At 37.5% G+C, this 25540-nt stretch overlaps 1 protein-coding gene across 24 annotated transcripts in view; it reads left to right on the top strand.

Annotated features, from left to right (window-relative positions):
- DLGAP1 (DLG associated protein 1) overlaps positions 1 to 25540 on the top strand; it is an 860924-nt gene that overhangs the window by 814957 nt on the left and 20427 nt on the right. For all 24 annotated transcript variants that reach the window (XM_019755703.2, XM_074340269.1, XM_019755707.2 and 21 more), the window contains one exon: positions 19148 to 19569. In XM_019755703.2, the coding sequence (XP_019611262.1) occupies positions 19148 to 19569 (422 nt within the window). The remainder of the gene's footprint in view (positions 1 to 19147; positions 19570 to 25540) is intronic.

Genomic DNA, 25540 nt, shown 5'->3' with positions numbered 1-25540 from the left:
AATAACTCATGAGTAAAAAGTAAAATGCACTAGGTAACCAATCTGCTTCAAGAAGGGGAAATGAGTATTACAAATCCTGGAATACTTGCAGGCAGCCATGCCATCCTCAAAATGCCATTGATAGCCAATGTGCCATGTCCATTCTCCAGGGCTGCCTCCTGGTGGGGACCATACGCAGAGGAATGCTGTGTAAAGGTCACTAGTTTAAATGCCATGGCAGGTCCAAGCCGGGGACAATAAATGCATGTGCATTTAAAACAAGACTGCTTATCTTAAGCCCATGAAGAAACTCCTCATCTCCATCAAACATTAGCTATCTTTCCTCAATTCTTGTTTCACAGGTCAGTTAGTGGCACTGTTTAGCAGGATCCACAGGACATATATTTGCTGATATGCAGGACGGATCCCTAAGCAAAGCAGGCAAATCTTGCCAACCTCTCCCCCAGGAATGCTCACCTCCACCGCTGTTCTCTATCCCAGAGTCTCCAAACGTCCAGTCTCCATTTTCTCTCGTCCTTTTGACTGCTCCCCAGGAATTTGCAAGAGGTCTTCTTGTCTTTCAAGCTGATAATTAGCAAATCTAGTAAAGCAATCCTTTCTATTTACTAAGGTGAGAAAGCTAAGAGCCTCCCAGGGATCTCCCCTTTCCTTCTAAGTAACAATTGTATTTCAACAGTGGTTCAAACTAGACTTTCTTACTTTAGCCCATTAGTGTCGCAAAGATTCTAACAGTGAACACAAAGAGGAAGAATATTATTATTTTCATTATAAAAATAGTATGTAAATTTATTTGGAGGAAAACACAGCAGCATATTAACAGTTTATAACTCTGATGGGCTTTGGAGGAATGGAAAAAAACTGATTATATGTCTGTATGTATATATCTTATTAAGTATTGTCTATATTCTATAATAATTGTGTATTATTTAATAATGTAATAAGAAAAGTAAGATAGTATTTATGTATTATGAAAATGTATAAACTACAGAAATAAAACAAAATACCCTCTAATCCCATCCATTAACTGTGAAGTAATATAGGGATATATTTACCCATACTTTTTTTCCACCCCCCAACTCCGGTTCAAGTTGTTGTTTCTCAGTCTAGTTGTGTAGGACGCAGCTCCCTGGCCCATGCTGGTGATATGAGCCTTGCGCTCCTTCCCACCCCACCCCCAGACAGTCAGTCATCTGCCAAGGATGAAGAGAACAGGAAAGGAGAAAAAAAACAAAAACAAAACACATACTACACACAGCAAATTTTGAAAGGTGGAAGGCAAATAGACAAGTGATAACGAACTTAGCTGGCCAGAGAAAGCTGAATCTAAAGCAAGTGATGCAGAAATACAAGATGTAATTCTATTTAAATTTCAGAACTCACAGAAGGTATAGTAATTGATCATATTGGGTGCTCTGAAAGTAGAATGAAGGTGGAGCTAAAAACTCCTTGAATTTACAGAGCCAATAATAGTTCTTCCTCACTCTGACAGAAGACTGGAGGTTTCTCATCTTCAGAGGCTAAAACCAAAGGATCTCTGGTGTGGAGGACAGCAGCACCGGTGAGGCAGGGTTACTGTACTGAAAATAAGGGGATAAGTGAAAATTTACAAGCAGAATGCTGAGGCACCTGACCTAAACCTTGCTCACTTATCTCCCAGAATCCCAGCAGCCAGGCATATTTCCTCTAGGCCATAGTATGGGAGTGTCTGTTGTGGGGAACTGACCAGCCTGAGTCCAAAGACCCAAAGATACCAACATCAGTGATTTTGCAAGGTAAAATCCTGGCCGGATCACCCTACAGTGAGGATTTGAGTAGATGAGCCCCTCCCCAAAACACAGACTTTTGACTGATTTTCAGTCCTGATCATAATAAAGTAGCATAAAAATCAGTGTGTGTCTGTGTGAGTGAGGAGGAGCAGGAGCAGGAGCGAAAATATGGGGAGGAGGGGTGATGATGAGGTAAGAGAAATCTAAATCTTCATCTTTTCTAAGGATAAAAATTAAAATACCAAAAAATAGCGACTTTTGCTCTTTCAAAATAGTGTTTAAAAGTAGCTCCCCGTGGAGCAGAAAATTGTTACAAAAATGATGCGGGAATTTTTATTTTCCATAGGCAGTTTTGTAGAAACATTTAATATTTTAAAATTATGTGTGCATATGAGTATACTGGTATAATTTTGATAAAATTAAAAAGTGGACTGATCAAAATAATAATATAATGTGATAAATACCTTTGTACAATAAGTATTTTCACTATTTCAGATTATTTCATTTCCTGAAATGGAATTACTAGGTCTAAGAACTCATAAATAATTTTTAATGTTCTTGATATCTGTTTGCAAATAGCTCCTGAAAATATTTGTACCAGTTTACACTCAGAGGGAGGCATTTGAGGGCACAGATACCAGATACCTACCCTCCTCAAATCCCATCATATACCTTCTTTGTTTTCACAGCTTTATTGAAGTTAATTGACAAACAGTAAACTGTACATATGTAAAGTTATAATTTGATAAGTTTTGACATATATTTGTCAAATATGTATGTATGAGAAATTAAACTGTCACCACGATCAAAATAGAGAACACACCCATCAACACCTAAGGTTCCTCCTGCACCTTTATAGAAAGTGCATCCTTCCCACCCACCTTTTCCTTCCCTACGCATTCCCCCACTTGCTTTCTGTCTCTTGTGTGCATTTTCTAGAATTTTATTTAAATAGAATCATGTAGAATGTACAGAAGATCCCCAACTTACAATGGTTCCACTTACAATTTTTCAACTTTACAATGGCACAACAGCGATACACTTTCAATAGAAACCATAATTCAAATTTTGAATCTTGATCTTTTCCTGACCAACAATATGCAGTACAAAAGATACTCTCTTGTGATGCTGGGCATGGCAGTGAGCCTGCTCCCAGTCAACCACTCAGTTATGAGGGTCAACAACTGATACTCTACAGTGTGCTGTGTTGTCAGTGATTTTTGGATGTTGTGTTTTGTGTTTTCACATCCCATCGTGTCTACAAAATGCGCATTCTTATCTCCTGCTTCTGGTGAAGGAGGAAAGCAATTACTCTTGAGATGAAACTCAAGATAATTGTCCAACTATAGACAATTTAAGCGTTCTGAGCACATTTATGGTAGGCTAGGCTTAGCTATGATATTCGGTAGGTTTGGTTTACTAAATGCAATTTTGATTTACATTTTGAATTGATAATGGGTTTATCAAGACATAACCCCATCATAAATTGAAGAGCAACTATAATTCTTTTTTGGCCTGGTTTCACTCAATCAGCACAACTACTTTGAGATTCATCCATGTTTTGCATGTATCGGTATTACCTTTTATTGTAGATTAGTATTCCAATGTATGGATGTACCAAATTTGTTTATTCATTGACCTGTTGATAAACAATTAGGTAATTTCTAACTTGGAGTTACTATAAATAAAGTTGCTATGAACATTCGTGTACAAGTCTAACATATGCCTTTGTTTCTCTTAGGTAAAAACTTAGGAGTCAAATCGTTGGGTCTTGTGGGATAGGGATTTTCAATGTTTTAGGAAACAGCCAAAGAGTTTTCCAAAGTGGTTGTGCATTTTATATCCCTACTGTGTGAAAGTTCTAATTGTTCCATATTATTCCTACTGTGTGAGAGTTCCAGTTGCTCCATATTATTTTCAATATTTGGTATTGAATATAATTCAATATTTATTCTTCTTAATGTTAGAAATGCTAAGAGATATGTGGTATTATCTCAGTGTGGTTTTAATTCGCATTTCCCTAATATATAATGGAACTGAACATCTTGTCATGAGTTTATTTGCTATCCCCATATTTTCTTTAGTGAAGTATCTATTCAAATCCTTTTAAATTGAGCTGTTTTTACATTACTGTTGAGTTGTGATTATTCTTTATATTTTGAATATAAGTCCTTTATCAAATATGTGATTTGCGCATATTTTCTCTCTGTGGCTTGTCTTTCCAATCCTTAGAATTAAAGAGCAGAAATTCATAATTTTGATGAAGTGCCATATTTCTTTTATGGGTTGTGCTTTTAGTATTACATCTAAGAAATCTTAGGCTAATTCAAGGTCACAAAGATTTTCTGTTTTCTAGCATTTTTATAGATTTAGATTTTATGATCTATGACCCATTTCAAGTTAATTTTTATGTATGGTACAAGGTATGGATCAAAGTTTATTTTTTGCACTTGAAGACACTGCACATTTTTTCAAATATATACATTTTATATATGGATCTATTTTTATGTTCTCTGTGCTGTTTCATTGATCTAATTGTCTATTTTCATTGTAGTACCATACTGTCTTGACTATTGTAGCTTTATAATAAGTTTGAAATTAGGTAGTGTAAGTCTTTCAACTTCCTTCTTTTTCAAAACTTTTCTTTTTTAAGCTATTCTAGGTCCTTTGCCTTTCCACACGAATTTTAGAAAAATTTTGTTAATGGTTAGGTCATTGAGATATCATTAACTTTTGTACGTTGACCTTCTATCCTGTAATGTTGCTAAACTCATCTATTAATTTTAGTAGCTTTTTTGTAGATTCTATAGGATTTTCTATAGACTATTTTGCTATCTACCAACAAAGACAGATTTATTTCTTCTTTCTGTCTGGAAGTATTCTTCTTATTTTATTACACTGGCTAAAACTTCCAGTACAATGCTGCACAGAAGTCATGTTATTGACATTCTAGACTTGTTCCCAACTGTGAGTGAAAATATTCAGTTTTTCACTATAAGTACCAGGTGATCTATAAGATTTTGTAGATGCCCTTTGTCTAGTTAAGGAAATTTCTTTCTGTTCCTAGTTTATTGAAAATTGTGATCAGGAATTGATGTTGGGTTTTGTCAAAGCCTTCTTTTTTTTTTCATTTATTGAGAAGTCACAAGGTTTTCATTTTAGACTGTTGATATAATGGAAAACTGCATATAACACAACATTTACCATTTTAACCATTTTGGAATGCAATTCAGTGGCATTAAGTACATTCACAATATTGTGCAACCATCACCACTATCTAGTTTCAAAATATTTTCATCACTCTAAACAGAAACCTCATATACATTATGCAGTCACTCCCCATTCACCCTTACTCCTAGCCCTTAGAAACCACTAATCTGTTATATCTCTTTATGGAATTGCTTTTCTGCATATTTCTTATAAATTGAATCATACAACATGTAGCTTTTTGTGTCTGACTTCTTTCACATTACATAATGTTTTTGAGTTTCATCTATGTTGTAGCATGTATCAGTATTTGTATGCAGTGTGAGGTAAGAATCCAACTTCATTCTTCTGCATGTGGATGTCCAATTGTCTTGCATTGACTGACAATAGCTAAAGATCCCAATTAACCAATATTTGGTTAATATTGTTTTTATAATTATATTTATGAAAGATATTGTTCTGTAGTTTTCTTGTAATGTCTTTGAAATTAGAGTAATGCTATCCTCATATAAAGAATTAGAAGATATTTTTTCCTCTTCAATTTTCTAGACGAATTTGTATAGAGTTGGTATAATTTTTCATTAAATATTTAATTGAATTAACTAGTAAAACTGGATTTGGAGTTTACTTTGTGGGAAAGTTTTTAACTACAAATTCAATTTCTTTAATAGATATATGACTATTCAGGTCATTGACTTCTAATTGCTTGAGTCTTGGTAGTTTGTGTCTTTCAAGGAATTTGTCTATTTCATCTAAGTTATCCAATTTATTAGTATAAAGTTGTTCATAATATTCCTTTAATATAATCTTCATACCTATAGAATTTCTAGTTATGTCACTTCTCTCATTTCTGATATTGGTAATCTGTGTCTTCTTTTTTATTCCTTATCATTCTGACTAGAGGATTATTAATTTTATCAATCATTTAAAAGCTTTGATTTCATTGATATTTCGCTATTGCTTTTCTGTTTTCTATTTCATTGTATTTTCCATTTCCTTTTTTCTATTTACTGTAAGTTGCCTTTGCTCTTCCATTTTTAATGTCTTAAGGTGGCAGGTAAGCATTAATTTGAGAGGTTTTTTTTGTACTACTGGTGTTTAGTACTATAAATATCCCTCTAAGTACTGCTTTAACTACACCCCACAAATTCTGATTATTACGTTTTCATTTGCATTCTGTTCAAAATACTCTCTAATTTCTCTTTTGTTTTCTTCTTTAATCCATAGGATATCTGGATCCCAAATATTTTGGGATTTGTTAAATATCTTTTTGCTGTTTATTTGTATTTAATTCCATTGTGGTCAGACAACATACTTTATGTCTTGAATCCTGTGAAATTCATTGAGATTTGTTTTATGGCCCAAAATATTGTCTATTTTGCTAAATATTCTGTGTACACTTGAAAAAAATATATATTCTGCTATATTTGAGTGGAGTATTCTATAAATGCCAATTAGGTCAGGTTAGTTCCTCAGTTCTCTTATATTTTTTCCAATTTTCTATCTACATAGTCTATTAATTATTGAGAGAGTGATGTTGAAATCTCTGACTATAACTCTGAATTTATCTGTTTCTCTTTATAGTCCTATCAGTTTTGCTTCAAGCATTGTGAAGCTCTTTTATTAGGTGCATAAATGTTTAAGATTGTTGTGTCCTCTTGATGAATTAACCCCTTTATCATTATGAAACATCCCTCTTCTTCCCTGGTAATATTTTTTGTTCTGAAATCTATCTCGTCTGATATTAAGATAGCCAATCAAGCTTTTTTTCTTTAGTGTTAGTATGATGTGTCCTTTCTCATTCTTTTAGTTTTAAATTATGTATGTCGTTATATTTAAAATGAGTTTTTTATAGGCAGCATATAGTTGGGTCTTGCTTTTTAAGCTAATTTTTCATTCTTTTTTTAAATTGGGGTACTTAGACCATTTGTATTTAACATAACTATTGTTATGCTTGGGTTAAATCTACCAGCTTGTATTTATTTGGTGGGTTTTTTTGTTTGTTTGTTTTTTGTATTTCTGCTTTGTCTTATTTTTCCTTCTTTTCTGCCTTCTTTTGAATTATTGTTTTATGATTTCATTTTATTCCATTTGTTGGTTTATTAGCTGTAACTCTTCATTGTATTTTTTAGTGGTTGCTATAGGAGTTAAAATATATATATTTAATTATAATCTACCTTCGATTGAAATTATATCATTTCATATATAAGAACTTTATAATAGTATGCTTCCATTCCTCCACTTCCAAGGTTTGTGTTTTATCAAACATTTCACTTCTACATATATTAAAGCTCCATAATATATTGTTATTGTTTTACTTTAACCAGTCAATTATCATCAAAGAGATTTAAATAATAAGAATAAAAGTATTATATTTATCCACAAAGTTACAATTTCCAATGTTCTCCATTCTTTTGTGTAGATCCAAATTTCCATCTAACATCATTTTCCTCCTTTTCGCTTCTCTTCTTTTTTTGTTTTTGTTTTGTTTTGTTTCATGTCTGTAACACTGCTCTTAGCTGGTCCAATACACTGGTTTCACTGGTTTCTCCCTTTCCATGAATGTGAGGTTTTTCTTTAAATTTTAATTTCATTGGGAGTATTGGGGAACGGTGTGGTTCTCCAGGGCCCATCAGCTCCAAGTCATTGTCCTTCAGTCTAGTTGTGGAGGGCACAGCTCAGCTCCAAGTTGAGTCGCCGTTTTCAATCTTAGCTGCAGGCGGTGCAGCCCACCATCCCATGTGGTAATTGAACCAGCAACCTTGTTGCTGAGAGCTCCTGCTCTAACCAACTGAGCCATCCAGCCACGCCTTTCCTTCTTTTCTTATATTGCATATCTACTTGTAATGAATTATTTCAGCCTTTGTATATTGAAAAAGTTATTTTATGATCATTTTAAAAAGATATTTTTGTTGCATATAGCACTGTAGCTCGACAGCTTCTTCTTTCAAAGAGGAATAAAGATACCACAACAATGGATAGGTTTCTTACCCCATGCACGGAACATAGTAGATGAATACTCTATTGGATCCTTGTGCAGGTATTTGGGTATTCTCCATGCAGTTCTCTCTTCTACTACACTTTGCCTTGCAAACTCTAGCCACACTGCCCTCCTTGGACTCCCAGTGATGTTTCATCAAGTCAGAGAGACTGCTCATTCTGCAAGGAAACCACTCCCTATGCTGTGGCCTGGAAACTCACTGGTCAGTAATCAGGAGCAATCATAGACTTCATTTGTTTCCCATATCTAAATGATCGCTGTCCTTCCTTGTCTGATGTCAAATGTCTTCAAAACAGTTGTTTACAATATTTTGCCAGTTTTTTAGTTATTTCAGATAGACAAGTAAATTCAATCTTTTTTTTTTTTTTTTTTTTTAAAGATTTTATTGGGGAAGGGAAACAGGACTTTATTGGGGAACAGTGTGTACTTCCAAGCCCTTTTTCTAAGTCAAGTTGTCCTTTCAATCTTAGTTGTGGAGGGTGCCTTTCAGCTTCAAGTTGTTGTCCTTTCAGTCTTAGTTGTGGAGGGCGCAGCTCAGCTCCAGGTCCAGTTGCCGTTTTCTAGTTGCAGGGGGCACAGCCCACCGTCTCTTGTGGGAGTCGAACTGGCAAACCTTGTGATTGAGAGGACGCACTCCAACCAACTGAGCCATCTGGGAGCTCAGCGGCAGCTCAGCTCAAGGTGCCGTGTTCAATCCTAGTTGCAGGGGGCGCTGCCCACCATCCCTTGCAGGAGTCGAGGAATAGAACCGGCAACCTTGTAGTTGAGAGCCCACTGGCCCAGGTGGGAATCGAACCAGCAGCCTTCGGAGTTAGGAGCATGGAGCTCTAACCGCCTGAGCCACCGGGCCAGCCCAAATTCAATCATTCTTATTTCACTTTGGCCAGAAGCAGAAGTCATCCACATAGATTTTTTTATTTTTTTTTTTTGCCTGTGATTGGGGTAAGCCCTGTTATTTAGCATTACTCTCTGGCTAGGTAGGTCATGGAGTGAACTGGAACCATGAACGATAAAAGAGTATTCCAGTTAAGAAATCCAAATTGAAAGTAACTGTACCTTTCTATCTCTAAAATTTGGGAATTTGATACAATTAACATTAATAAACTTTTTTCAGTGTAAGTTCTCTGATTCAACATTCTAGCAGTGTTTCTTCAACTTTAGAATAGGATTATGCTCAATGGAGACTCCTAGTTGAGATCTAGGCCCAGTCTTCTGGGTCTTGCATTTCTGCTTGTGGCCATATTCCCCATGTGGTTGGATTGCTGCCATAATCTCTCGTTCAGAAACAAGAGTTAAGTGTGGAGGAGTGTGTGTTATAGGTCTGGCCTCTGGCCCCTGTCACAACTCAGGGGCTACCTTTCATAAGGTTAGATATTTATGATATATTTTAGAATAACTTATAAAGCTATCATCTTTGGTTTTTACAACTAAAAGTGTTAAGGCGTGGTAGAAGCTTTGAAATTATATACTTTTTGGTTATTTATTAACATTGTCAAGTTGACAAACTGACATCTGTGTTTAGTGGTTGTATAGAGAGAAGCCACTGGTCTCATAGCAATTTTCCGAAAAGGAAACTCCAGAATGTTATTGTTCTGGTGTATGTTGGTTTAATATTTCCATCTTTGTAAAGGACTTCTTAACTGCCTGGGATCTTTATCTAGAGATCACCCAAGTGAGACTCAGTATTACTGCAAGAACTATTTGCCTTCAGCATCCAGGGCATTAGAGGAGAAAACTAACTGAAATAAATGGGTAGTAAATCACTTTGTGGTCTCTTTTCCTCCTCCCTCATCAACTCCTCCACACCCACCATTCTTTTGTGAAATAGATGAAGTTAGATAACAGTGAATGTCTTGAGCAGGATTTGTGTGTTGGAGGTATGTGTGTACAAGGGAAAGCCAAGATCCTTTCCATTTATGTTGGTGGTATGGGAATGGGAGCAGATGGATATTTTGGTGATTTGCATAAAATCCTCTGGTCTTTCTTATCTCCAGTTGGTGAAGCCATCTCCTTGTCTCCTAGTATACCTTTTGTACATTACAAAATAGCACTTAGACCTCCAGGAGATAATTACTGTATTTCCCCAAAAATAAAACTGGGTCTTATAATTTTTGCTCCAAAAAACATATTAGGGCTTATTTTCAGGGGATGTCTTATTGTTTTATGTACAGCAATCTACATTTATTCATTTATTCATGTACAAAAATCTACATTTATTCAAATACAGTTATACCATCTTCTTCTGGAACATCATCATAACTCTCCAAACCCCAAATTCCAGCTTGAATTTCTTGCGACTGCATTTCCCGTAGAACCATTGGCCCCAATCTTTCATGTCCAGCAATCGACCTCTCCTTACATGAGCACTTCTTGTTAATGTAGCCTGCTCGTAGTGCATTGGCAACACAGCTATCAGTGATTTTATCCTATGAATTCTTCACCCAAGTCATGACCTCTTGCAGGTAGGCTTCACAAGTTTCCACGCTGATTTTTCTCCATTGTATTTTCAATGTAGTCATTGATTTCCATGCGCAAATCATCCTTGAATGGCTTGTTTATTGCAATATCAAGAGGCTGGAGATGGGCAGTCATTCCTATGGGAATCATTATTTGATCTATTCTTCTCTCTGCAAAGAAGTTCTTCATGTCTTTAGACATGAAGTGCTGGCTGAATCCCAGACTAGCAGACCTCTTTGGCCACCTCACAAAACAAGTGGCAGCATTAAATCGACCCACTTCCTTATAACTGCTTGTGTGTACCAGGCTTTTTTGGTTTCAAGAACATAAATGCCTGAAACACATTCAACTTTATATTTTTTGCCCTTAGTAACGATTAGAGGTGGGCTTTCTTTCCATCCAGACGAATTGCCAAAATACAGGTAACACAGCACTTTTGTAACCAGTGGAGGGAATGTAGATTGACAAGGCACCCCTCTGATCAATTGTCATTTGAGATCCTTGACCCATAAACACTGCAGTTTCATCCATAGGAATTATGTTGGAGAGTTGGTATTTAGAAAAGTCCATGCCATCGACAAAGGACTTGAATGCAAGTGCACGTTTAATAACTTCAGTATCTTCCAGCTTGAACAGTGTTGTCGATCTTAAAGACAGTTCATGTCGCTGAAGGAAGCCATCCAGCCAGTGTTGTGATGCTTTGAATCCTTCTGGGGATATTTCTAACTGTGGTGCCATTGCAAGGGCAAATGGTTGACTATCAGCCCTGCACACAACCAAAGCCTTTGCTCTCCTGTCAGCAATCCATTCACAGATGATGTCTTCCAGCTCAGGAAGTAATGGTTGCTGGCCTGATCCACACTTGTGCTTCTTAGCATTTCCCTCGTCCACCTGTTGGCTGAGGTTATCCTACTCTGCTCGCCATTTTCAGACCATTCAGAGATCCAACTTCTTCTCTTTGCAGAAAACCATAATATTCTTGCCCCAGGAATCCTCCACAATCCTTTCTTGTACTCGATGGAATAGCTCTTTCTTTTTGCACTCATCTTGTCTGGGGGTCAAAATATTATTCCCTTTAAATCTACCATTAAATCAAGTACTTATGAGACAGGAGTGGCAAAATGATGACAGTTAAGAATGATGGTCTACACAAAAGCGACGAAAAATTGCAGGCACCAAATTCAGAAAACGTTTCACAAGAGTGCATTAGGTACATCCGTTACAACACACGACATATTGAATTATGAAGATTCATATTAGACACAACCATGTCCATTCGTTATCAAGTGCGCACGTTATTCATGCATTGTGTCTGTACTCCTATTGGTCAGTCAGCAATAAGTCTCGAGTTCATCTGTTTATACATAGGTGTTTACCTCTCGTCCAAAGGCACCCGCTTGGGTATTTATAAATACTTAATTATAATTTATATTATCATTTAAATATTAATGTCAATAATATTATTTATTTATATTTAATTATGTATTAATATTATTATTTTATAATGCAATATGTCCATCGTGTGTTGCAATGGATGTACTAAATGCATCTGTCTGGCTGATGATCTTAACTGGGGCTGATTTTGGGGGCAGGGCTTATATTACAAGCATCCTGAAAAATCATGCTAGGGCTTATTTCTGGTGAAGTTTTATTTTCGAGGAAATACGGTAATGCTAAGTGGGGAAAATACTGGCATCAAAATATGCTTGTGGGGCCGGCCCAGTGCCTCAGGCGGTTAGAGCTCCGTGCTCCTAACTCCTAACTCCGAAGGCTGCCGGTTCGATTCCCACATGGGCCGGTGGGCTCTCAACCACAAGGTTGCCAGTTCAATTCCTCGACTCCCGCAAGGGATGGTGGGCTGTGCCCCCCTGCAACTAGCAATGGCAACTGGACCTGGAGCTGAGCTGCGCCCTCCACAACTAAGACTGAAAGGACAACAACTTGAAGCTGAACAGAACCCTCCACAACTAAGATTGAAAGGACAACAACTTGACTTGGAAAAAAAAAAAAAATGCTTGTGAATGATACCTGCCATTTCATCAGGTCTATGAATGCACAGATTGAGGCATAGTTGTTGAAGGAAAATACTGGCAATAAGGAAAATACTGGCAATTTATTGTGAGAGCTGCTCTCCATTTCTAGAAGCAAAATGCCTCAGTGAATAAGATAATTGTACTTTTGTTTACCACCAAAATACTTCTATTTCTATAAAGTTCTGAGTTTTTAAAATCCTCCTTGCTTCACACATTAAAGTTCATGGCCTCATAACTCAGTGGACCAAACACTTGGAGAGGTAGCATTGTCCTCTCTTTTAGCACAATGTCAACTATTATAAATGATCTCTTTTGATTGCAAATGACTTAAATATGTAAACATTTGGGCTTATAGTGATTTGTGTCTTTTCAACTAAGCAGGATATTAAAACAAAAAGCCAAAATCCAGATAGTATCTTCTGATAGCCAGTTCAGGGACGACAGACTTGGAAAGACCTTTGGTAGTCAAAAACATCCCTCCTTTGCCAACTCAGAAGCTTTGGATCAATCCCCATTCTTCACAGTTTACTTGGAGTACTGCATAGCCTAGTACCCATTATTGATCTTATATTTGGCAAACAACCTCTTTTCTCTGCCAAGTTAACAATACCACGACCTAGCCAAATAGTTCCTTACAGTACACCTGAGTTTTAAAGGTGTGCTTTCATGCGTTTCAAATTTCAAAAGCCTGAAACTTGGCATAATTCCTGATATTATGCCTCATACATTCACTTCTCTCTCTCTCTCTGTCTCTCTCTCTCTCTCTCTGTCTCTCTGTCTTTCCTCCTTCCTTTTGCCTGTCTTTATGTCTTCCCTCCCTCCCTCCTTCTCCTTGTTTGCGTGTTTTTCAAGATAATTTAGTTTACAAAAAGAAAAATGAGCATCTAACTCATGAGCCTATGGCCCCCATTTGACCCAACAACAAGACATGATAAAAAAGAATTGTGAGTGAGACCTCTCAGGCTTTTGCTAGTTAGCTGAGGGCAGTGCCAAGGAGTGACCTAATGCTTCGGTTGCTGGGGCATAGCCAGTTCAAGTTTGTTGAGACTTCTAACCAAGATTCCTATAGTGACAGCCTATCACTATACCAGCACCTGCCCAGCTGATACTAAAAGGAAGCTGGCAACATGCTGGGTTGTCTCTGAAGCTATCTGAAGATAACAAGTCCTCTGTCATTATTTTCCATTTCCTCCCTTTCTTTTATTTGACAAATATATTATAATTATTTGAAATAGAGAGAGTCTTTATGTTGGAAACCTATTCTATTTTCCTTTGCTTAAAGAGATCTTTAAGCAAAAGAATGATGAACATGGAGGATTTTAAATAACCAATGGACGCTTGTGTTGGGGTAGTTTTAAAATCTATTGATAGCACAGTGCTAACCTCATACAAAAGGGAGCAGGAGAGATCCTTCTCAATGAATTTGTGTACAAGGGTTACATTTAGCCTGGGTTCTCCCATGCACTTCTAACTGGGAAGCTGATCTGACAAGAAACTGTGAACCTCTTCTTTAGGAAGTTTTAATTCTTGATCTCAATCTCCTCACCCCCACACCGTTCTTTTCACCTACCTTTTATTTTACATAATGAGATGTCTTGGGTTTTTACATCAGTTAAAGGGTGCCAGTTCGCAAAAACCAAGATGGTTGCACTTTTGAAGAGTAGCTTTTTAGATCCCACATATATTCAGCCTTGACCGAAAGCTTAGTGAAAAATGTCTAAAGGCCATTACAAAGAAAGAAAGAAGAGCATAGGACTAGTGTTTCTCCCTTTGAAAGTAGATTTAGCCCTGAAAAGCAACCATTATGTGAATGAGAGGGACAAAGAAGATAACCAGAAGCCAGAGGATTCTGTAACAGAATGACTCAGTTGGTCTCCTACGATAATTTTATGACTTGAGTCTCACATAGGAGAATGCCTTGCAGGTCCAAAGCATGTGTGATCTAAAGATAATGACTGTGCTTAGTTTTTGTTCATGACTTTTGTTTAACAACAGCCCCAGCAGACAGGGGGGACAAGTATGGGCCTCTGCAATTTACCATCTATGTGTTGATTTGTAATCTGCTGTACAGAAAAGTTGTGGGAGGGAGGGGGCAGAAAAATCCTCTAATTGAAATATAAACTTCTTTCATAAAAGGAGCACAAAGCAACAGCAGAATACTAACAAGTGACTTTCCTCTTGCTATTCAGAACAGACGGGGTATTGTGTCCCGTCTGGTTGATCCAGTCTTTAGTTTCATGGTTTTCTGCTCCTTAGGCCAGACTATTGGCCAGCCCTTTTCAGAAGTTGTAATTATTACACATTGTACCTTCAGGGCATGAAGGACCTAAGGAGCTTCAGGATTGGTAATTGTGTGTTCGAAAATAGCAAGACACTGGGTTCAGCTTTTAGATTTTCACCAGCAATCAGCAACTGATCTGTTCTTTTCAAAAATACAGAAATTAATCCAGTGACTCCATTTGCGTTTTTATCAAAAATTTAAAACAACAATAACAATTTGATTACACCTTTCACAGAGAAGGAACTTTGTACATGAAAGACTTAAAATGTTTTGTAGAGCAGAACATTCTTTGAAAGCTCTGGGTGGAAGAAAGCACTTGCTTTAGGAACTTAATTGATAGAAACAGTGCAGCCTGGACAGGGCTGTCTGAGTTCAAAGGCACCGCTTTTAATCCCAAACCATTTTAATTTTACTTAACTTTTATTTCTTTCTGGGTGACTAAACTGCAAACTTCTACTAATCTACTGCCAAGTAATTTTTTAAAAGAAGGTGGATACTTTACAAGATTCATAGCCAGGAGCCTTCTATCAGGAATGCTGGTGGTACAGTTTTGTGTAGATAAAAAACAGAAGCACAGGAAAATAGGTCATTCTGTTTTGTATGTGGAACAGACTGTGTCTCTGGAAAGTTTGCTCCAATTCAAAATAATAAGACATTAGTCCTTCTTTAAGTCTGGAAATGTAATGCCTCTGGCAATACATGATATTGAAGAGTGGAGCCTAGTGTTTTCATGGTTGGGATATTGTGTTAGATCAGCCAGAATATCAACTGTTGCAATGAGAGTCATCCAAGTTACACATATGCAGCTGGAGAGAAAGCTCAGCTTCAGGAGATGACATTTAACATTTGAGGGATGAACGAGAAAACAGAAATGGCCTACGACAGCCAAGGAATAAGTGGCCATTGGAAGAACCATTTTGCTAAAAGGTTCTTCCTTTTATTCCTAGTACAAGAGATCTATAACATTGCTTTCAGGCTTTCACACTGTGTGATTTTTTTTTTTAATGGTCTATTAGAGAGTTAAAAAACTTATAAAATGGCCAGGTATAATACCTTCAACAGAAGTAATTTCTTGAGAACAGCAAACAGTGAGATGGGCCAGTTTTAGCTGGTCTATCTTCATAAAATGAGTTATAACATATTTGATCATTTTGACCACCCTAATAACTAACACAGATCAATAGTGCAGCCATTTTTTCCTAGACATTTATTGTCTAGGGGAAAAAACTGAATTATTGATATGATTGAACTCTTATTTTTATGACTTTCAGTCTTTGTACAGTCTTGCAAATGACTATGTAACTGTTTTATTCTAGTCATTCTTTATTTTTGATGGACCAGAGTATTAGTATTAATTGGCTTTCATAGTGTTTCGAGAGAGTTAAAAAATAAAAGAACCTGGTTTATTAAATGTTGTATGGACATTATTTAGTGCACTATTCTTTAATGCTGGCCCTATTAAATATAGAACAGTAATTGAAAATCAACTCACAAACAAGCCATCTTAAAATGCCATAATCATGAACTAGTCAAGAAAATGTGTTACCTCCCACCCATTAGGATGGCTACTGTAAAAAAAAAAAAAAGAAAAAAAATGTGTTGGCAAGGATGTAGAAAAATTGGATCCCTTGTGCACTGTTATGGGAATATAAAATGGTTCAACTGCTGGGGCGGCCGGATGACTCAGTTGGTTAGAGCATGGGCTGTCAACCATACGATTGCAGGTGCAATTCCCACATGGGATGGTGGGCTGTGCCCGCTGCAACTAAAGATTAAAAATGGCGACTGGACTTGGAGCTGAGCTGTGCCCTCCACAACTATATTGAAGGACAACGACTTGCAGCTGATGGACCCTAGAGAAATACACTGTTCCCCAATATTCCCTGATAAAAAAATAATAAATAAATAAATAAAATGGTGTAACTGCTATGGAGAACAGTATGACCATTCCTCAAAAAATTAAAAACAGAATTACCATATAATTCAGCAATTCTACTTCTGGGTATATAACTAAAAGAATTGAAAGCAGGATCTCTAAGAGATGTATGTACACGCATGTTCATAGAAGAATTATTCACAATAGCCAGAAAGTCAAAACAATCCAAGTGTCCATCAACAGATGAATGTATAAACAAAATACGTGTATAAACAAAATATGGTACATACAGAGAATGCCAAAAAAATACACATTTTAAAAAAGGAAAAAACTGTATTAAAATTGTAATACTCAATATATACCAATAACAAAAGATGAATACAAATCACGTTTGACTTCTGCAATTACAAGAGGTGCTCAAAGTCGTTACCATCAGTGTAATTTTAATACAGTTTTTTCCTTTCTTAAAATGTGTATACATTTTTTTGGCACCCTCTGTATATACAGTAGTCTCCCCTTATCCACGGTTTTGCTTTGTGGGTTTTCAGTTACCCACAGTTAGCCATGGTCTGAAAATATTAAATAAAAATTCCAGAAATAAACCACTTATAAGTTTTAAATTGTGCAGTTCTGAGTAGTATGATGAAATCTCGCACTGCCCAGCAATGTGAATCATCCCTTTGTCTAGCGTATATGCACTGTGTATACTCCCCATCAGGTAGTCAGTAGTGGACTCGGTTATCAGATTTCCTATCACAGTGCTTGTGTTCAAGTGACCCTTATTTTACTTAATAATGGCCCAAATGCAAGAGTAGTGCTGTTGGCAATTCGGATATGCTAAAGAGAAGCTGTAAAGTGCTTCCTTTAAGTGAAAAGGTGAGTATAGTACAATAAGATACTTTGAGAGAGATCACATTCACATAACTTTTATTACAATTGTTTCATTTTTATTAGTAGTTGTTGTTACTCTCATACTATGCCCAATTTATAAATTAAATTTTATCACAGGTATGTATGTATAGGAAAAAACATAGTATATGTAGCGTTCGGTACTATCTGCAGTTTCAGGCATCCACTGGGAGTCTTGGAATGTATCCCCATAGATAAGAGGGGACTACTGTACAGTGGAGTACAATTCAGCCTTTAAAAGGACAAAAATTCTGATACACACTACAACATGGATGAATTTTGAAGACATTGTGCTAAGTGAAATAAGCCAGTCACAGAAGGACAAATACTGTATTATTCCATTTATATGAGCAAACCTAGAGTAGTCAGATTCATAGAGAGAGAGAGAGAATGGTGGTTGCCAGAGACTGGAGGGGAAGGGGAAAATGGATAGTGGTTGTTTAATGGGTATAAAGTTTCAATTATGGAGAATGAAAAAGTTTTGGAGATGGATAATGGTGGTGTTTGCACAACAATGTGAATAATGTACTTAATGCCACTGAACTGTACACTTAAAAATGATTAAAATGGTAAATTTTGTTATACGTATTTTTTCACAATAAAAAAATAAATAAAATATTAGATCAGGAAGTTACCTTTAAAAAAAAAAAATACAAAGTGGGATAACGGACACATGCCTTCAGTGGACTTACATTCTCCATCATTGTTTCCTGATGCTCCAGGAGCCAGTGAAGCACTTTTTGGTGTGTTTTAAATTACTTCATGCCCACACCTTCCCTTGCCCCTTGTCTGAGAAAGAATTCATGCCTCCTCTGTTCTTCTCCCACTCCTCCTACCTTCCACATGTCTTCATTGTGGGGGTCAACCAGAGATGTATAAATCCGTTTAGTTGGGAAAGGCTGATCGCATGGATGTCCACATAAAATGCTCAGACTGAATCTGTTAACAAGTTGTCTTTTATCACCTTGGTAGAAGGACCGTGGGAAGGGAAATTAAAAGCACAAAGGACAGTATAGGAGAACTCTAGAATTGTGAGCCAATTTTTGCCCCAAAGGCTGTGTACCAAATTACAATAAACCTATATGATCAAGAGACAGTGAATCCTTATCAGAGAAAGGAGTCTTAATTTTAAGAGGAATCTAGCAATTCTTTAGTTTGCTTTCAGGAAGTCTTACTTGGTAAGAGCTGCCACTGGGAAAAAAATGTGATTTTGCAGGATTCACGATAGTCTTGGCTCCTCTCCCCTCATTTCTAACCAAATTATGCATAATAAAATATGATTGAATTGCTCTCTTACCCCTCACCAACGTGAATTTCGGGATTCAAGCTGCCCAGATTTGGGGAGGATGTTGGACATTGGGGATTATACTGGCTTTGAGAGGGCACACATTGTTCCACTTCTAAAAATTTCTCTAGATATGCTTTACTATTAAAAAAAGATGAGAAATTTGTATTCTTTATATTAGAGCCATGGCAATTTATACTCTTGAATCAAGAGCCTACCTCTGCAGACTGAGAAGTTCAGACCCCCTGTAGCCACACCCATGAAAAAAAGTAGACTGTGGTGTTGCTTCAAGAAATATCCTTGAACTAAATCTCCTTTCTCTATTCCCCCAGCTTCCGCAGGTTCACTCGATCCAACAGTGTGACGACAGCAGTGCAGGCCGACCTGGACTTCCACGACAATCTGGAAAACTCGCTGGAGTCTATAGAGGACAATTCGTGCTCCGGACCAATGGCCAGACAGTTCTCCCGCGACGCCAGCACCTCCACTGTCAGCATTCAGGGCTCAGGAAACCATTACCACGCCTGCGCAGCCGACGATGACTTTGATGCGGATTTTGACCCTTCAATTCTGCCTCCCCCGGATCCCTGGATTGACTCGATCACTGAAGACCCTATGGAGGCCGTTCAAAGGTCAGTGTGCCACCGGGACGGCCACTGGTTTCTGAAGCTTCTCCAGGCAGAGCGAGACCGCATGGAAGGGTGGTGTCAGCAGATGGAAAGAGAAGAGCGGGAAAACAACCTGCCGGAAGACAGTAAGTAACGCAGCTGCTCACCTTTGTACACCTGGCCCTGGGGTCTGGGCTTCCTTTGTGTCTTTAAACTGGTGGTTTCTCCCCTGCCAGTCGCACTGGTCCATCCCTGCAGTCTAGCCTTACCCCAAACAGAACAGATGAAAGAGCCGGGCGATTCCAGCCGAGAGTCCACACGCCCCTGCGCTGCCCAATAAAAAGAGAACTGCTGGGCAGATGTAACACCCACGCTAACTCTAGGTCTGTGACTTCTAGCTCTAGAACTTTTCCTCTCTGAAAAATACCAACCTCGGCATGGTGGTGGCCTCCTGTTCCTTGGGTGGTGCCTCTTACCCAAGATATTACTTGAAGGGGTGCTGATTCTCAGGATATTAATAGTAATTCTAACAAGTTTCAAGGTCCACATACACATGTGCATTGGGCATTTACAATGTTTCAGTTTTATTACTTTCATTAACATACAATATTAAAACAAGCCTAATAATGTATAGGCCAGTGGAGGCCTACCCTTATTTACATTCTTACGCCTATTTCCCCTGGCACTTTCTGTCTTACGTTTTAGGGAGGGAAACCTTCAGCCCCTAAATTAATTAACAAAAATTCCAATTTAATGGGTTAAAGTAAATGATAAATAAAATATGATGAATAAATACAATAAATAATGAAATCCTCGCACACCATTATTTTCAAACTTGGCCTTTTAACAACGATGCCTACAAATTGACAAAGAAAAATTACCAGAGTAAGTTTTTTTACCAGAGTACCTCAATTCTGAGGCACACTTTCAACAATTCTGAAATTACCAGAGTAATTTTTCAAAAATTACCAGAGTAATTTTTTTACCAGAGTACCTCAATTCTGAGGCACATTTTCAACAATTCTGAAATTGGATATATTAATAGTTTATCATCAATGTGTATTTTAATGTTGTGTTTATTTTCCTCTGAAAAACGATCATTAAACGAATGGTGGATCTAACTGATGATATTTTTGAATCAAAGACATTTGGTGGTAGGCATTAAAGTCTGCCTTCATTTTTGTGTGAGAACCACCTAGAAGAGTATTGTCCTGATACGGTTCTTTTAGACCTACTTTTAAAATCAGAATTAACTTTTTATTACAAAAATTTTAAAACACGCACAAAAGTAGAAAGTTTAATACAATAAACCCTATATACCCATCACTCAGTTCAACAATTGGCAAGTCTTATCTTATCTCTGCCCACTTATTGTGGTTTTTGCCAAAGTATCTTAAAGAAAATCTGAGGCATCAAGGAACTTCACTATGTATCTCACACTAATAAGGACTTTTTTTTTTACATAACCATCATGCATGGTCATCCTTAACAAAAATAATAATAATAATTTCTGTCACTCCAATAAACTTTAATTTAAAGTAAAAATAATAATAATAATAATAATTTCTTAATAATCAGACCTACAGCCTACTGTAAATCCAATTTAAAAGACTTACTAAGTAAACCAAACTCGTTGTGTTAAGGTGCATTGAGTTTTCCATAAAGGAAGTATTTTTCAATGAAAACTAAGTCTGTAAAATAACAGTTAGCAGGCTGTGGGATAGCCTCGCTGTGTTCTCACTCTTGGTCACATCTCTTCTCTGTGCTTCTTCCTCCTGCCTGGCTCCTACTAACTGTCTGACTAGCTTATTTGTTGCCTTTATGAGCGGGTTAGAAAATCCATAAATGGGTTTCTGTAACATTGCTTTTGTTCTTTCATACTATAAGTGCAAACAAATTAGCAGTGGAAAAGTAAATCTCCTTGACACTTGCCCCTAACCATTGGTGCCACTGCAGGTTCACCTGAGTGTTGATCCACAGCAAAATTAGCTTTTGCCCTTGTAACAGGTGAATGAGGCACCACCCAGAAGCAGTGGGTGGGGATAGATTTCAGTAAGAGAGTCTTAGCAGTTGCATCTTATTCTCCTTTACCCCCTGTGGGCATACCCAAATTTTACTAAATTTTCCAAGGAAAAATCAGTGTCACAGGAGCAATGGCCTTTAGTGTGCTGCTCAACAGGACAAGCTATCTTTCAAATTTCAATCCATTAGTTTGGTACTCTTTCTAGCTTCCCAGTTGCCTTCCAATAGGACCCAAGAATGCTGCTCATCTGATGTTTACTTTAATTGGAGGTTTTCTTCTGATCTGAGACTAGATCTACTTCTCTCAACCCAGCTTTATAATGCTGTGTGAGGATGGTCATTGTGTAAAGATTTAGGACAATCTTTCTTAAGACTTAAGACTCTGTGAAAACAAATCAATATATTTTGATAAAAAACACATATTTGAAAGATGAAAATCTTGTCAGAAAACCTGGTTCTCATCCTGTGTTTGGGATGAAGAGAAGCATGTTTATATTTTGAAATGTACACGACTGTCAAAGTCCCAAAATAATAAACATGAAGGAACTGTCCAGTTGTTCCAGGTTCCAGAATCTTACTTCAGATGTTACTTAAAATACTGATTTATAAATGGAACTTTTAAACCTATTTAATATGAAAAGATTATGTTATAACAAGGTTTGGTCTAAAGAATAATAATTTGCTGTCTTTGTACGTGAAGTGGCTACTATCCCGCCATTAATATTCATGTTTTCTTCAGAGTAGTGGTGAATTTTCTCAGATCTACCTCTTTATTTTACGAGGTTGCTGCCCGAGGTGTGGAGGTGGGGTGGGGATGGTGGTGCTTGGGTCATGGTTGTAGAATGAACGAAGATAACTCAGGGTGGGAGTATTTTTGGTGCTTTGCTTTAAAATACCAGCTGAGTAAATTAGCCTTAGATGGCAAGTACACAATGAAACCTGTTTCACTGGGGAGTTGGTCTCCTTTTGTAGTTTGAAACTTTAATATTTTAATATCAGAGCTCCTTTATCTAATTAAAAAAAATGTATACACACCAGTAAACATAACAGGAGGAGCAGTGAAGCTGTTCTGGTGAGGGCCCAGAGACCTGTTTGCTTAGTTTCTACCACCACCCCCCATGAAGGTCTCTAACAACCCTCACTTACCCCCCGAAAAATATCCTAGGATTCCTAGAATACAGTTTGAAAGCCAATGGTCTATAGTGAAAAGTCCAAATTATCACTTTTTAAAAATATAACTTCATCGTTTTAGATCAAACTACTAACCCAAAGTTTAGAAATAAATGCCCTTTACACGTGTTTTTCTAAATGTACAAAACTGATTCAAATTAGTAGCATCTATTCATGTAAGCCCAACTAGTTTACAAAATATGGCTCTTCATTTAAGTCTCAGCTTGGGCCTCACCTTCTGAAAGTCTTTGCGGAATGCCTCCCCTCAGGCTGAATTGGGTGTGTCTCTGTAATAGTAGCCTGTACATTTGTCTATCAGGTATTTCCAACATTACTTTATGATAATCTGTGTGTCTTTCTCCTCCACTAAAAAGTGAGCTCTCCGAGGACAGAAATTTTTATGTCATTCATCTTCACTTTTGCTGGCACATAGCAAGGGATCAGTGGCTATGTATTTGAGTCCTCGAAATATTTTGGAAATTCTATTTTACAAAAGTATTTTACCTAACAAAACATTTCTTCCTAAGTAGCTAACACATACTTAATAAATAACTAGCAGTTATTGTTGCCAAAAGATGGAAGCGGCATTCCCTTGTGAGGTGATGAGCCCTTCTCCTCAGAGCAAAGGTTTGGCAGAGACAGAGGAGCACCTGCTACAGAAACGGTAGAAAGGACTGCTGTGTTGGTTGGTTAGCTAGATGGTCTCGTTGAGCCCTGTGTCCCTTCCAGCTCTTAGGATGCAATTCTATTTCTCCAGCACTTCAAGTCTTTTTCTTTCGCGTTCTGGGAAGTACAAAATAGGAGCTCCAATCTACTAGCGTTCCAGAATTCTAAACAGTGCAGAGATAAACTCATATGCCCAGGTCAAAGAGTCGCCAATTTCGAATGAGGCAGATCCGAGGGAGGATCTGACCAGAAAGCCAGAGCAACCCTCCACTGCAAGAATGGAAAATATAAGCACATGAAAGAATATTTATCTTGTCCTTACAATACCCCTGGCAGTCAGCTAGAGACTTTGACAGGTGTTGTTTTATTTGCCCTCAAAACAGCTGTCTTGCAGTATCTTGTCCAAGGTCACAAAACGCAGAAGTGTCTGATGGAACAGATACAACATGAATAACATTTGACAAGATAATGATACTTTGTGTGTTGCTTGGTGCCTTCCTCTAAAGCTCTCCCTACATATCTCTCCCTGGCTCCTTGGCAACCACAATTCTGTTCTGATAACTGGGCCTGGAGTTGCACAGGGCCTTTGTTTTACTAATTCTCTAAATTAACCTTTTCTTTTTTCATACCAAGTGTGGTGGTAAGGAAGAGAGGCCAATCCTGTTTGACAGGCATAGCCAGTTTCTGAGTAACCAGCTTTAAAAAAAAATAAATCTGTGGACACCCAGAAAAAACATTTTGATGAATCGGTTAGGCACAGATGTATCTATCTCTTGGCCAAGCCCCTATGTGTTCCTTGGGTCCTATACAAAGAGGGCATCTCTTCCATGTACACGACAAAAGTTGCTCCTTGACAGATCCCTCCCATGAGAGCTAGTCTTCAAAGTCATGAAAACATAAGGAGAATAGAGGGAGAGAAAGGAAGATTCTTACCATACTTGCTTACTTTATTTTGTGGGGGTGGCCACCAGCATTATCCCAATTTTAAAATCTTTTGAAATGTTTGGTGAGTGTACTTAATGGGTCTCTGAATTGTACACTTAAAAAATGGTTTAAATAGATCATATGTATATTTTACCACAATAATAAAGTCTGCAACAGCTGAAGGTGGGTAGAACAAGCCTGCTATCATCATGCTCATAGTTATTCATTATGCTTATAAGAATATAAGGTATTTTGTTAAATGTCTTCCTGAATTCATAATACAGTTGGCCCTTAAGCAATATGGGCTTGAACTCCATGGGTCCACTTATATGATTTTTTTTCAATCAGCACCTGTACTATTTAGGTTAGGAGTTTGAGGATGCGGAGGGCTGATTTTATGCATTGATCTATACCATTTTATACAGGGGACTTCAGCAACTGTGTATTTGGGTATCTGCAGGGGGTCCTGGAACAAGTCCCCCACATATACTGAGAGGACACCTTAAGTGTCAGAGGAGTCAATAAAATATGCAGATTTTCTACTGTGGGGGGTTGGTGGCCCTAATCCTCAAATGTTCAAGGGTATGTCCACGGCAAAGAAGAAGAAAAAGGAGGGGCAGGTGGAGGAAGAGGAGAAGAAGGAGAAGGAGAAGAAAGAAATAGAACCTATCTGCTTAATGGGAATTTGAAGTACAGATTTGGGCTTGGGTGGTTGCAATCATCTTTCTCTGTTAGATAGATGACGAAGAAAGGAGCCATTCAATTTTAAATAATTATTCAGTTATTAATTATTTTATGATGCTGTTATCCTCATTCTGACAGCTGCTTCCTAGGGATACTGTTTTTGGCATTCTCAGGCTGGAAAACACTTTGCCGGTTTACCTGAAACTGGATAAATGTGCACAATGCAGGACAAAATGAAAACAAGCACTTGTAGTCACCTAGTAACCTCAAGCTATCTTTTGAAAAGTATAACTATAAATTCTTCGGGTGTGTGGAGCTATTATTTTCCCTGATAAAATAAAAGCAGAGCAAGGACCTTAGTTCTTGTTTTAAACCCTTATCCTTAACAGTCGATAGTAGGTTTTTGGCTCGATAACAAAATAATGAAAATCTGCATTGAGTGAGTTTTCCTCCAAACGGTGGCAGCTGACAGAATGCTTGTTCCCGCAGCACTTGAAGTAAAATGATACAAGCTTTTCTCAGACAATGAAGCCCTTGTGTGAAACAGCTGTCTTGGGGAGATGGCTCAGTGCTTTTGACAGTGGCTTGTATGTTACATAGATACCTCTAGTATTATCTGACCAGGAATGAAACGACCAGATGGAACTGAAT

The sequence above is a fragment of the Rhinolophus sinicus genome, linkage group LG09, assembly GCF_036562045.2.
Source record: "Rhinolophus sinicus isolate RSC01 linkage group LG09, ASM3656204v1, whole genome shotgun sequence".
Classification (NCBI taxonomy): Eukaryota; Metazoa; Chordata; class Mammalia; order Chiroptera; family Rhinolophidae; genus Rhinolophus; species Rhinolophus sinicus.
This window is presented reverse-complemented; position numbering and strand designations above follow the sequence as displayed.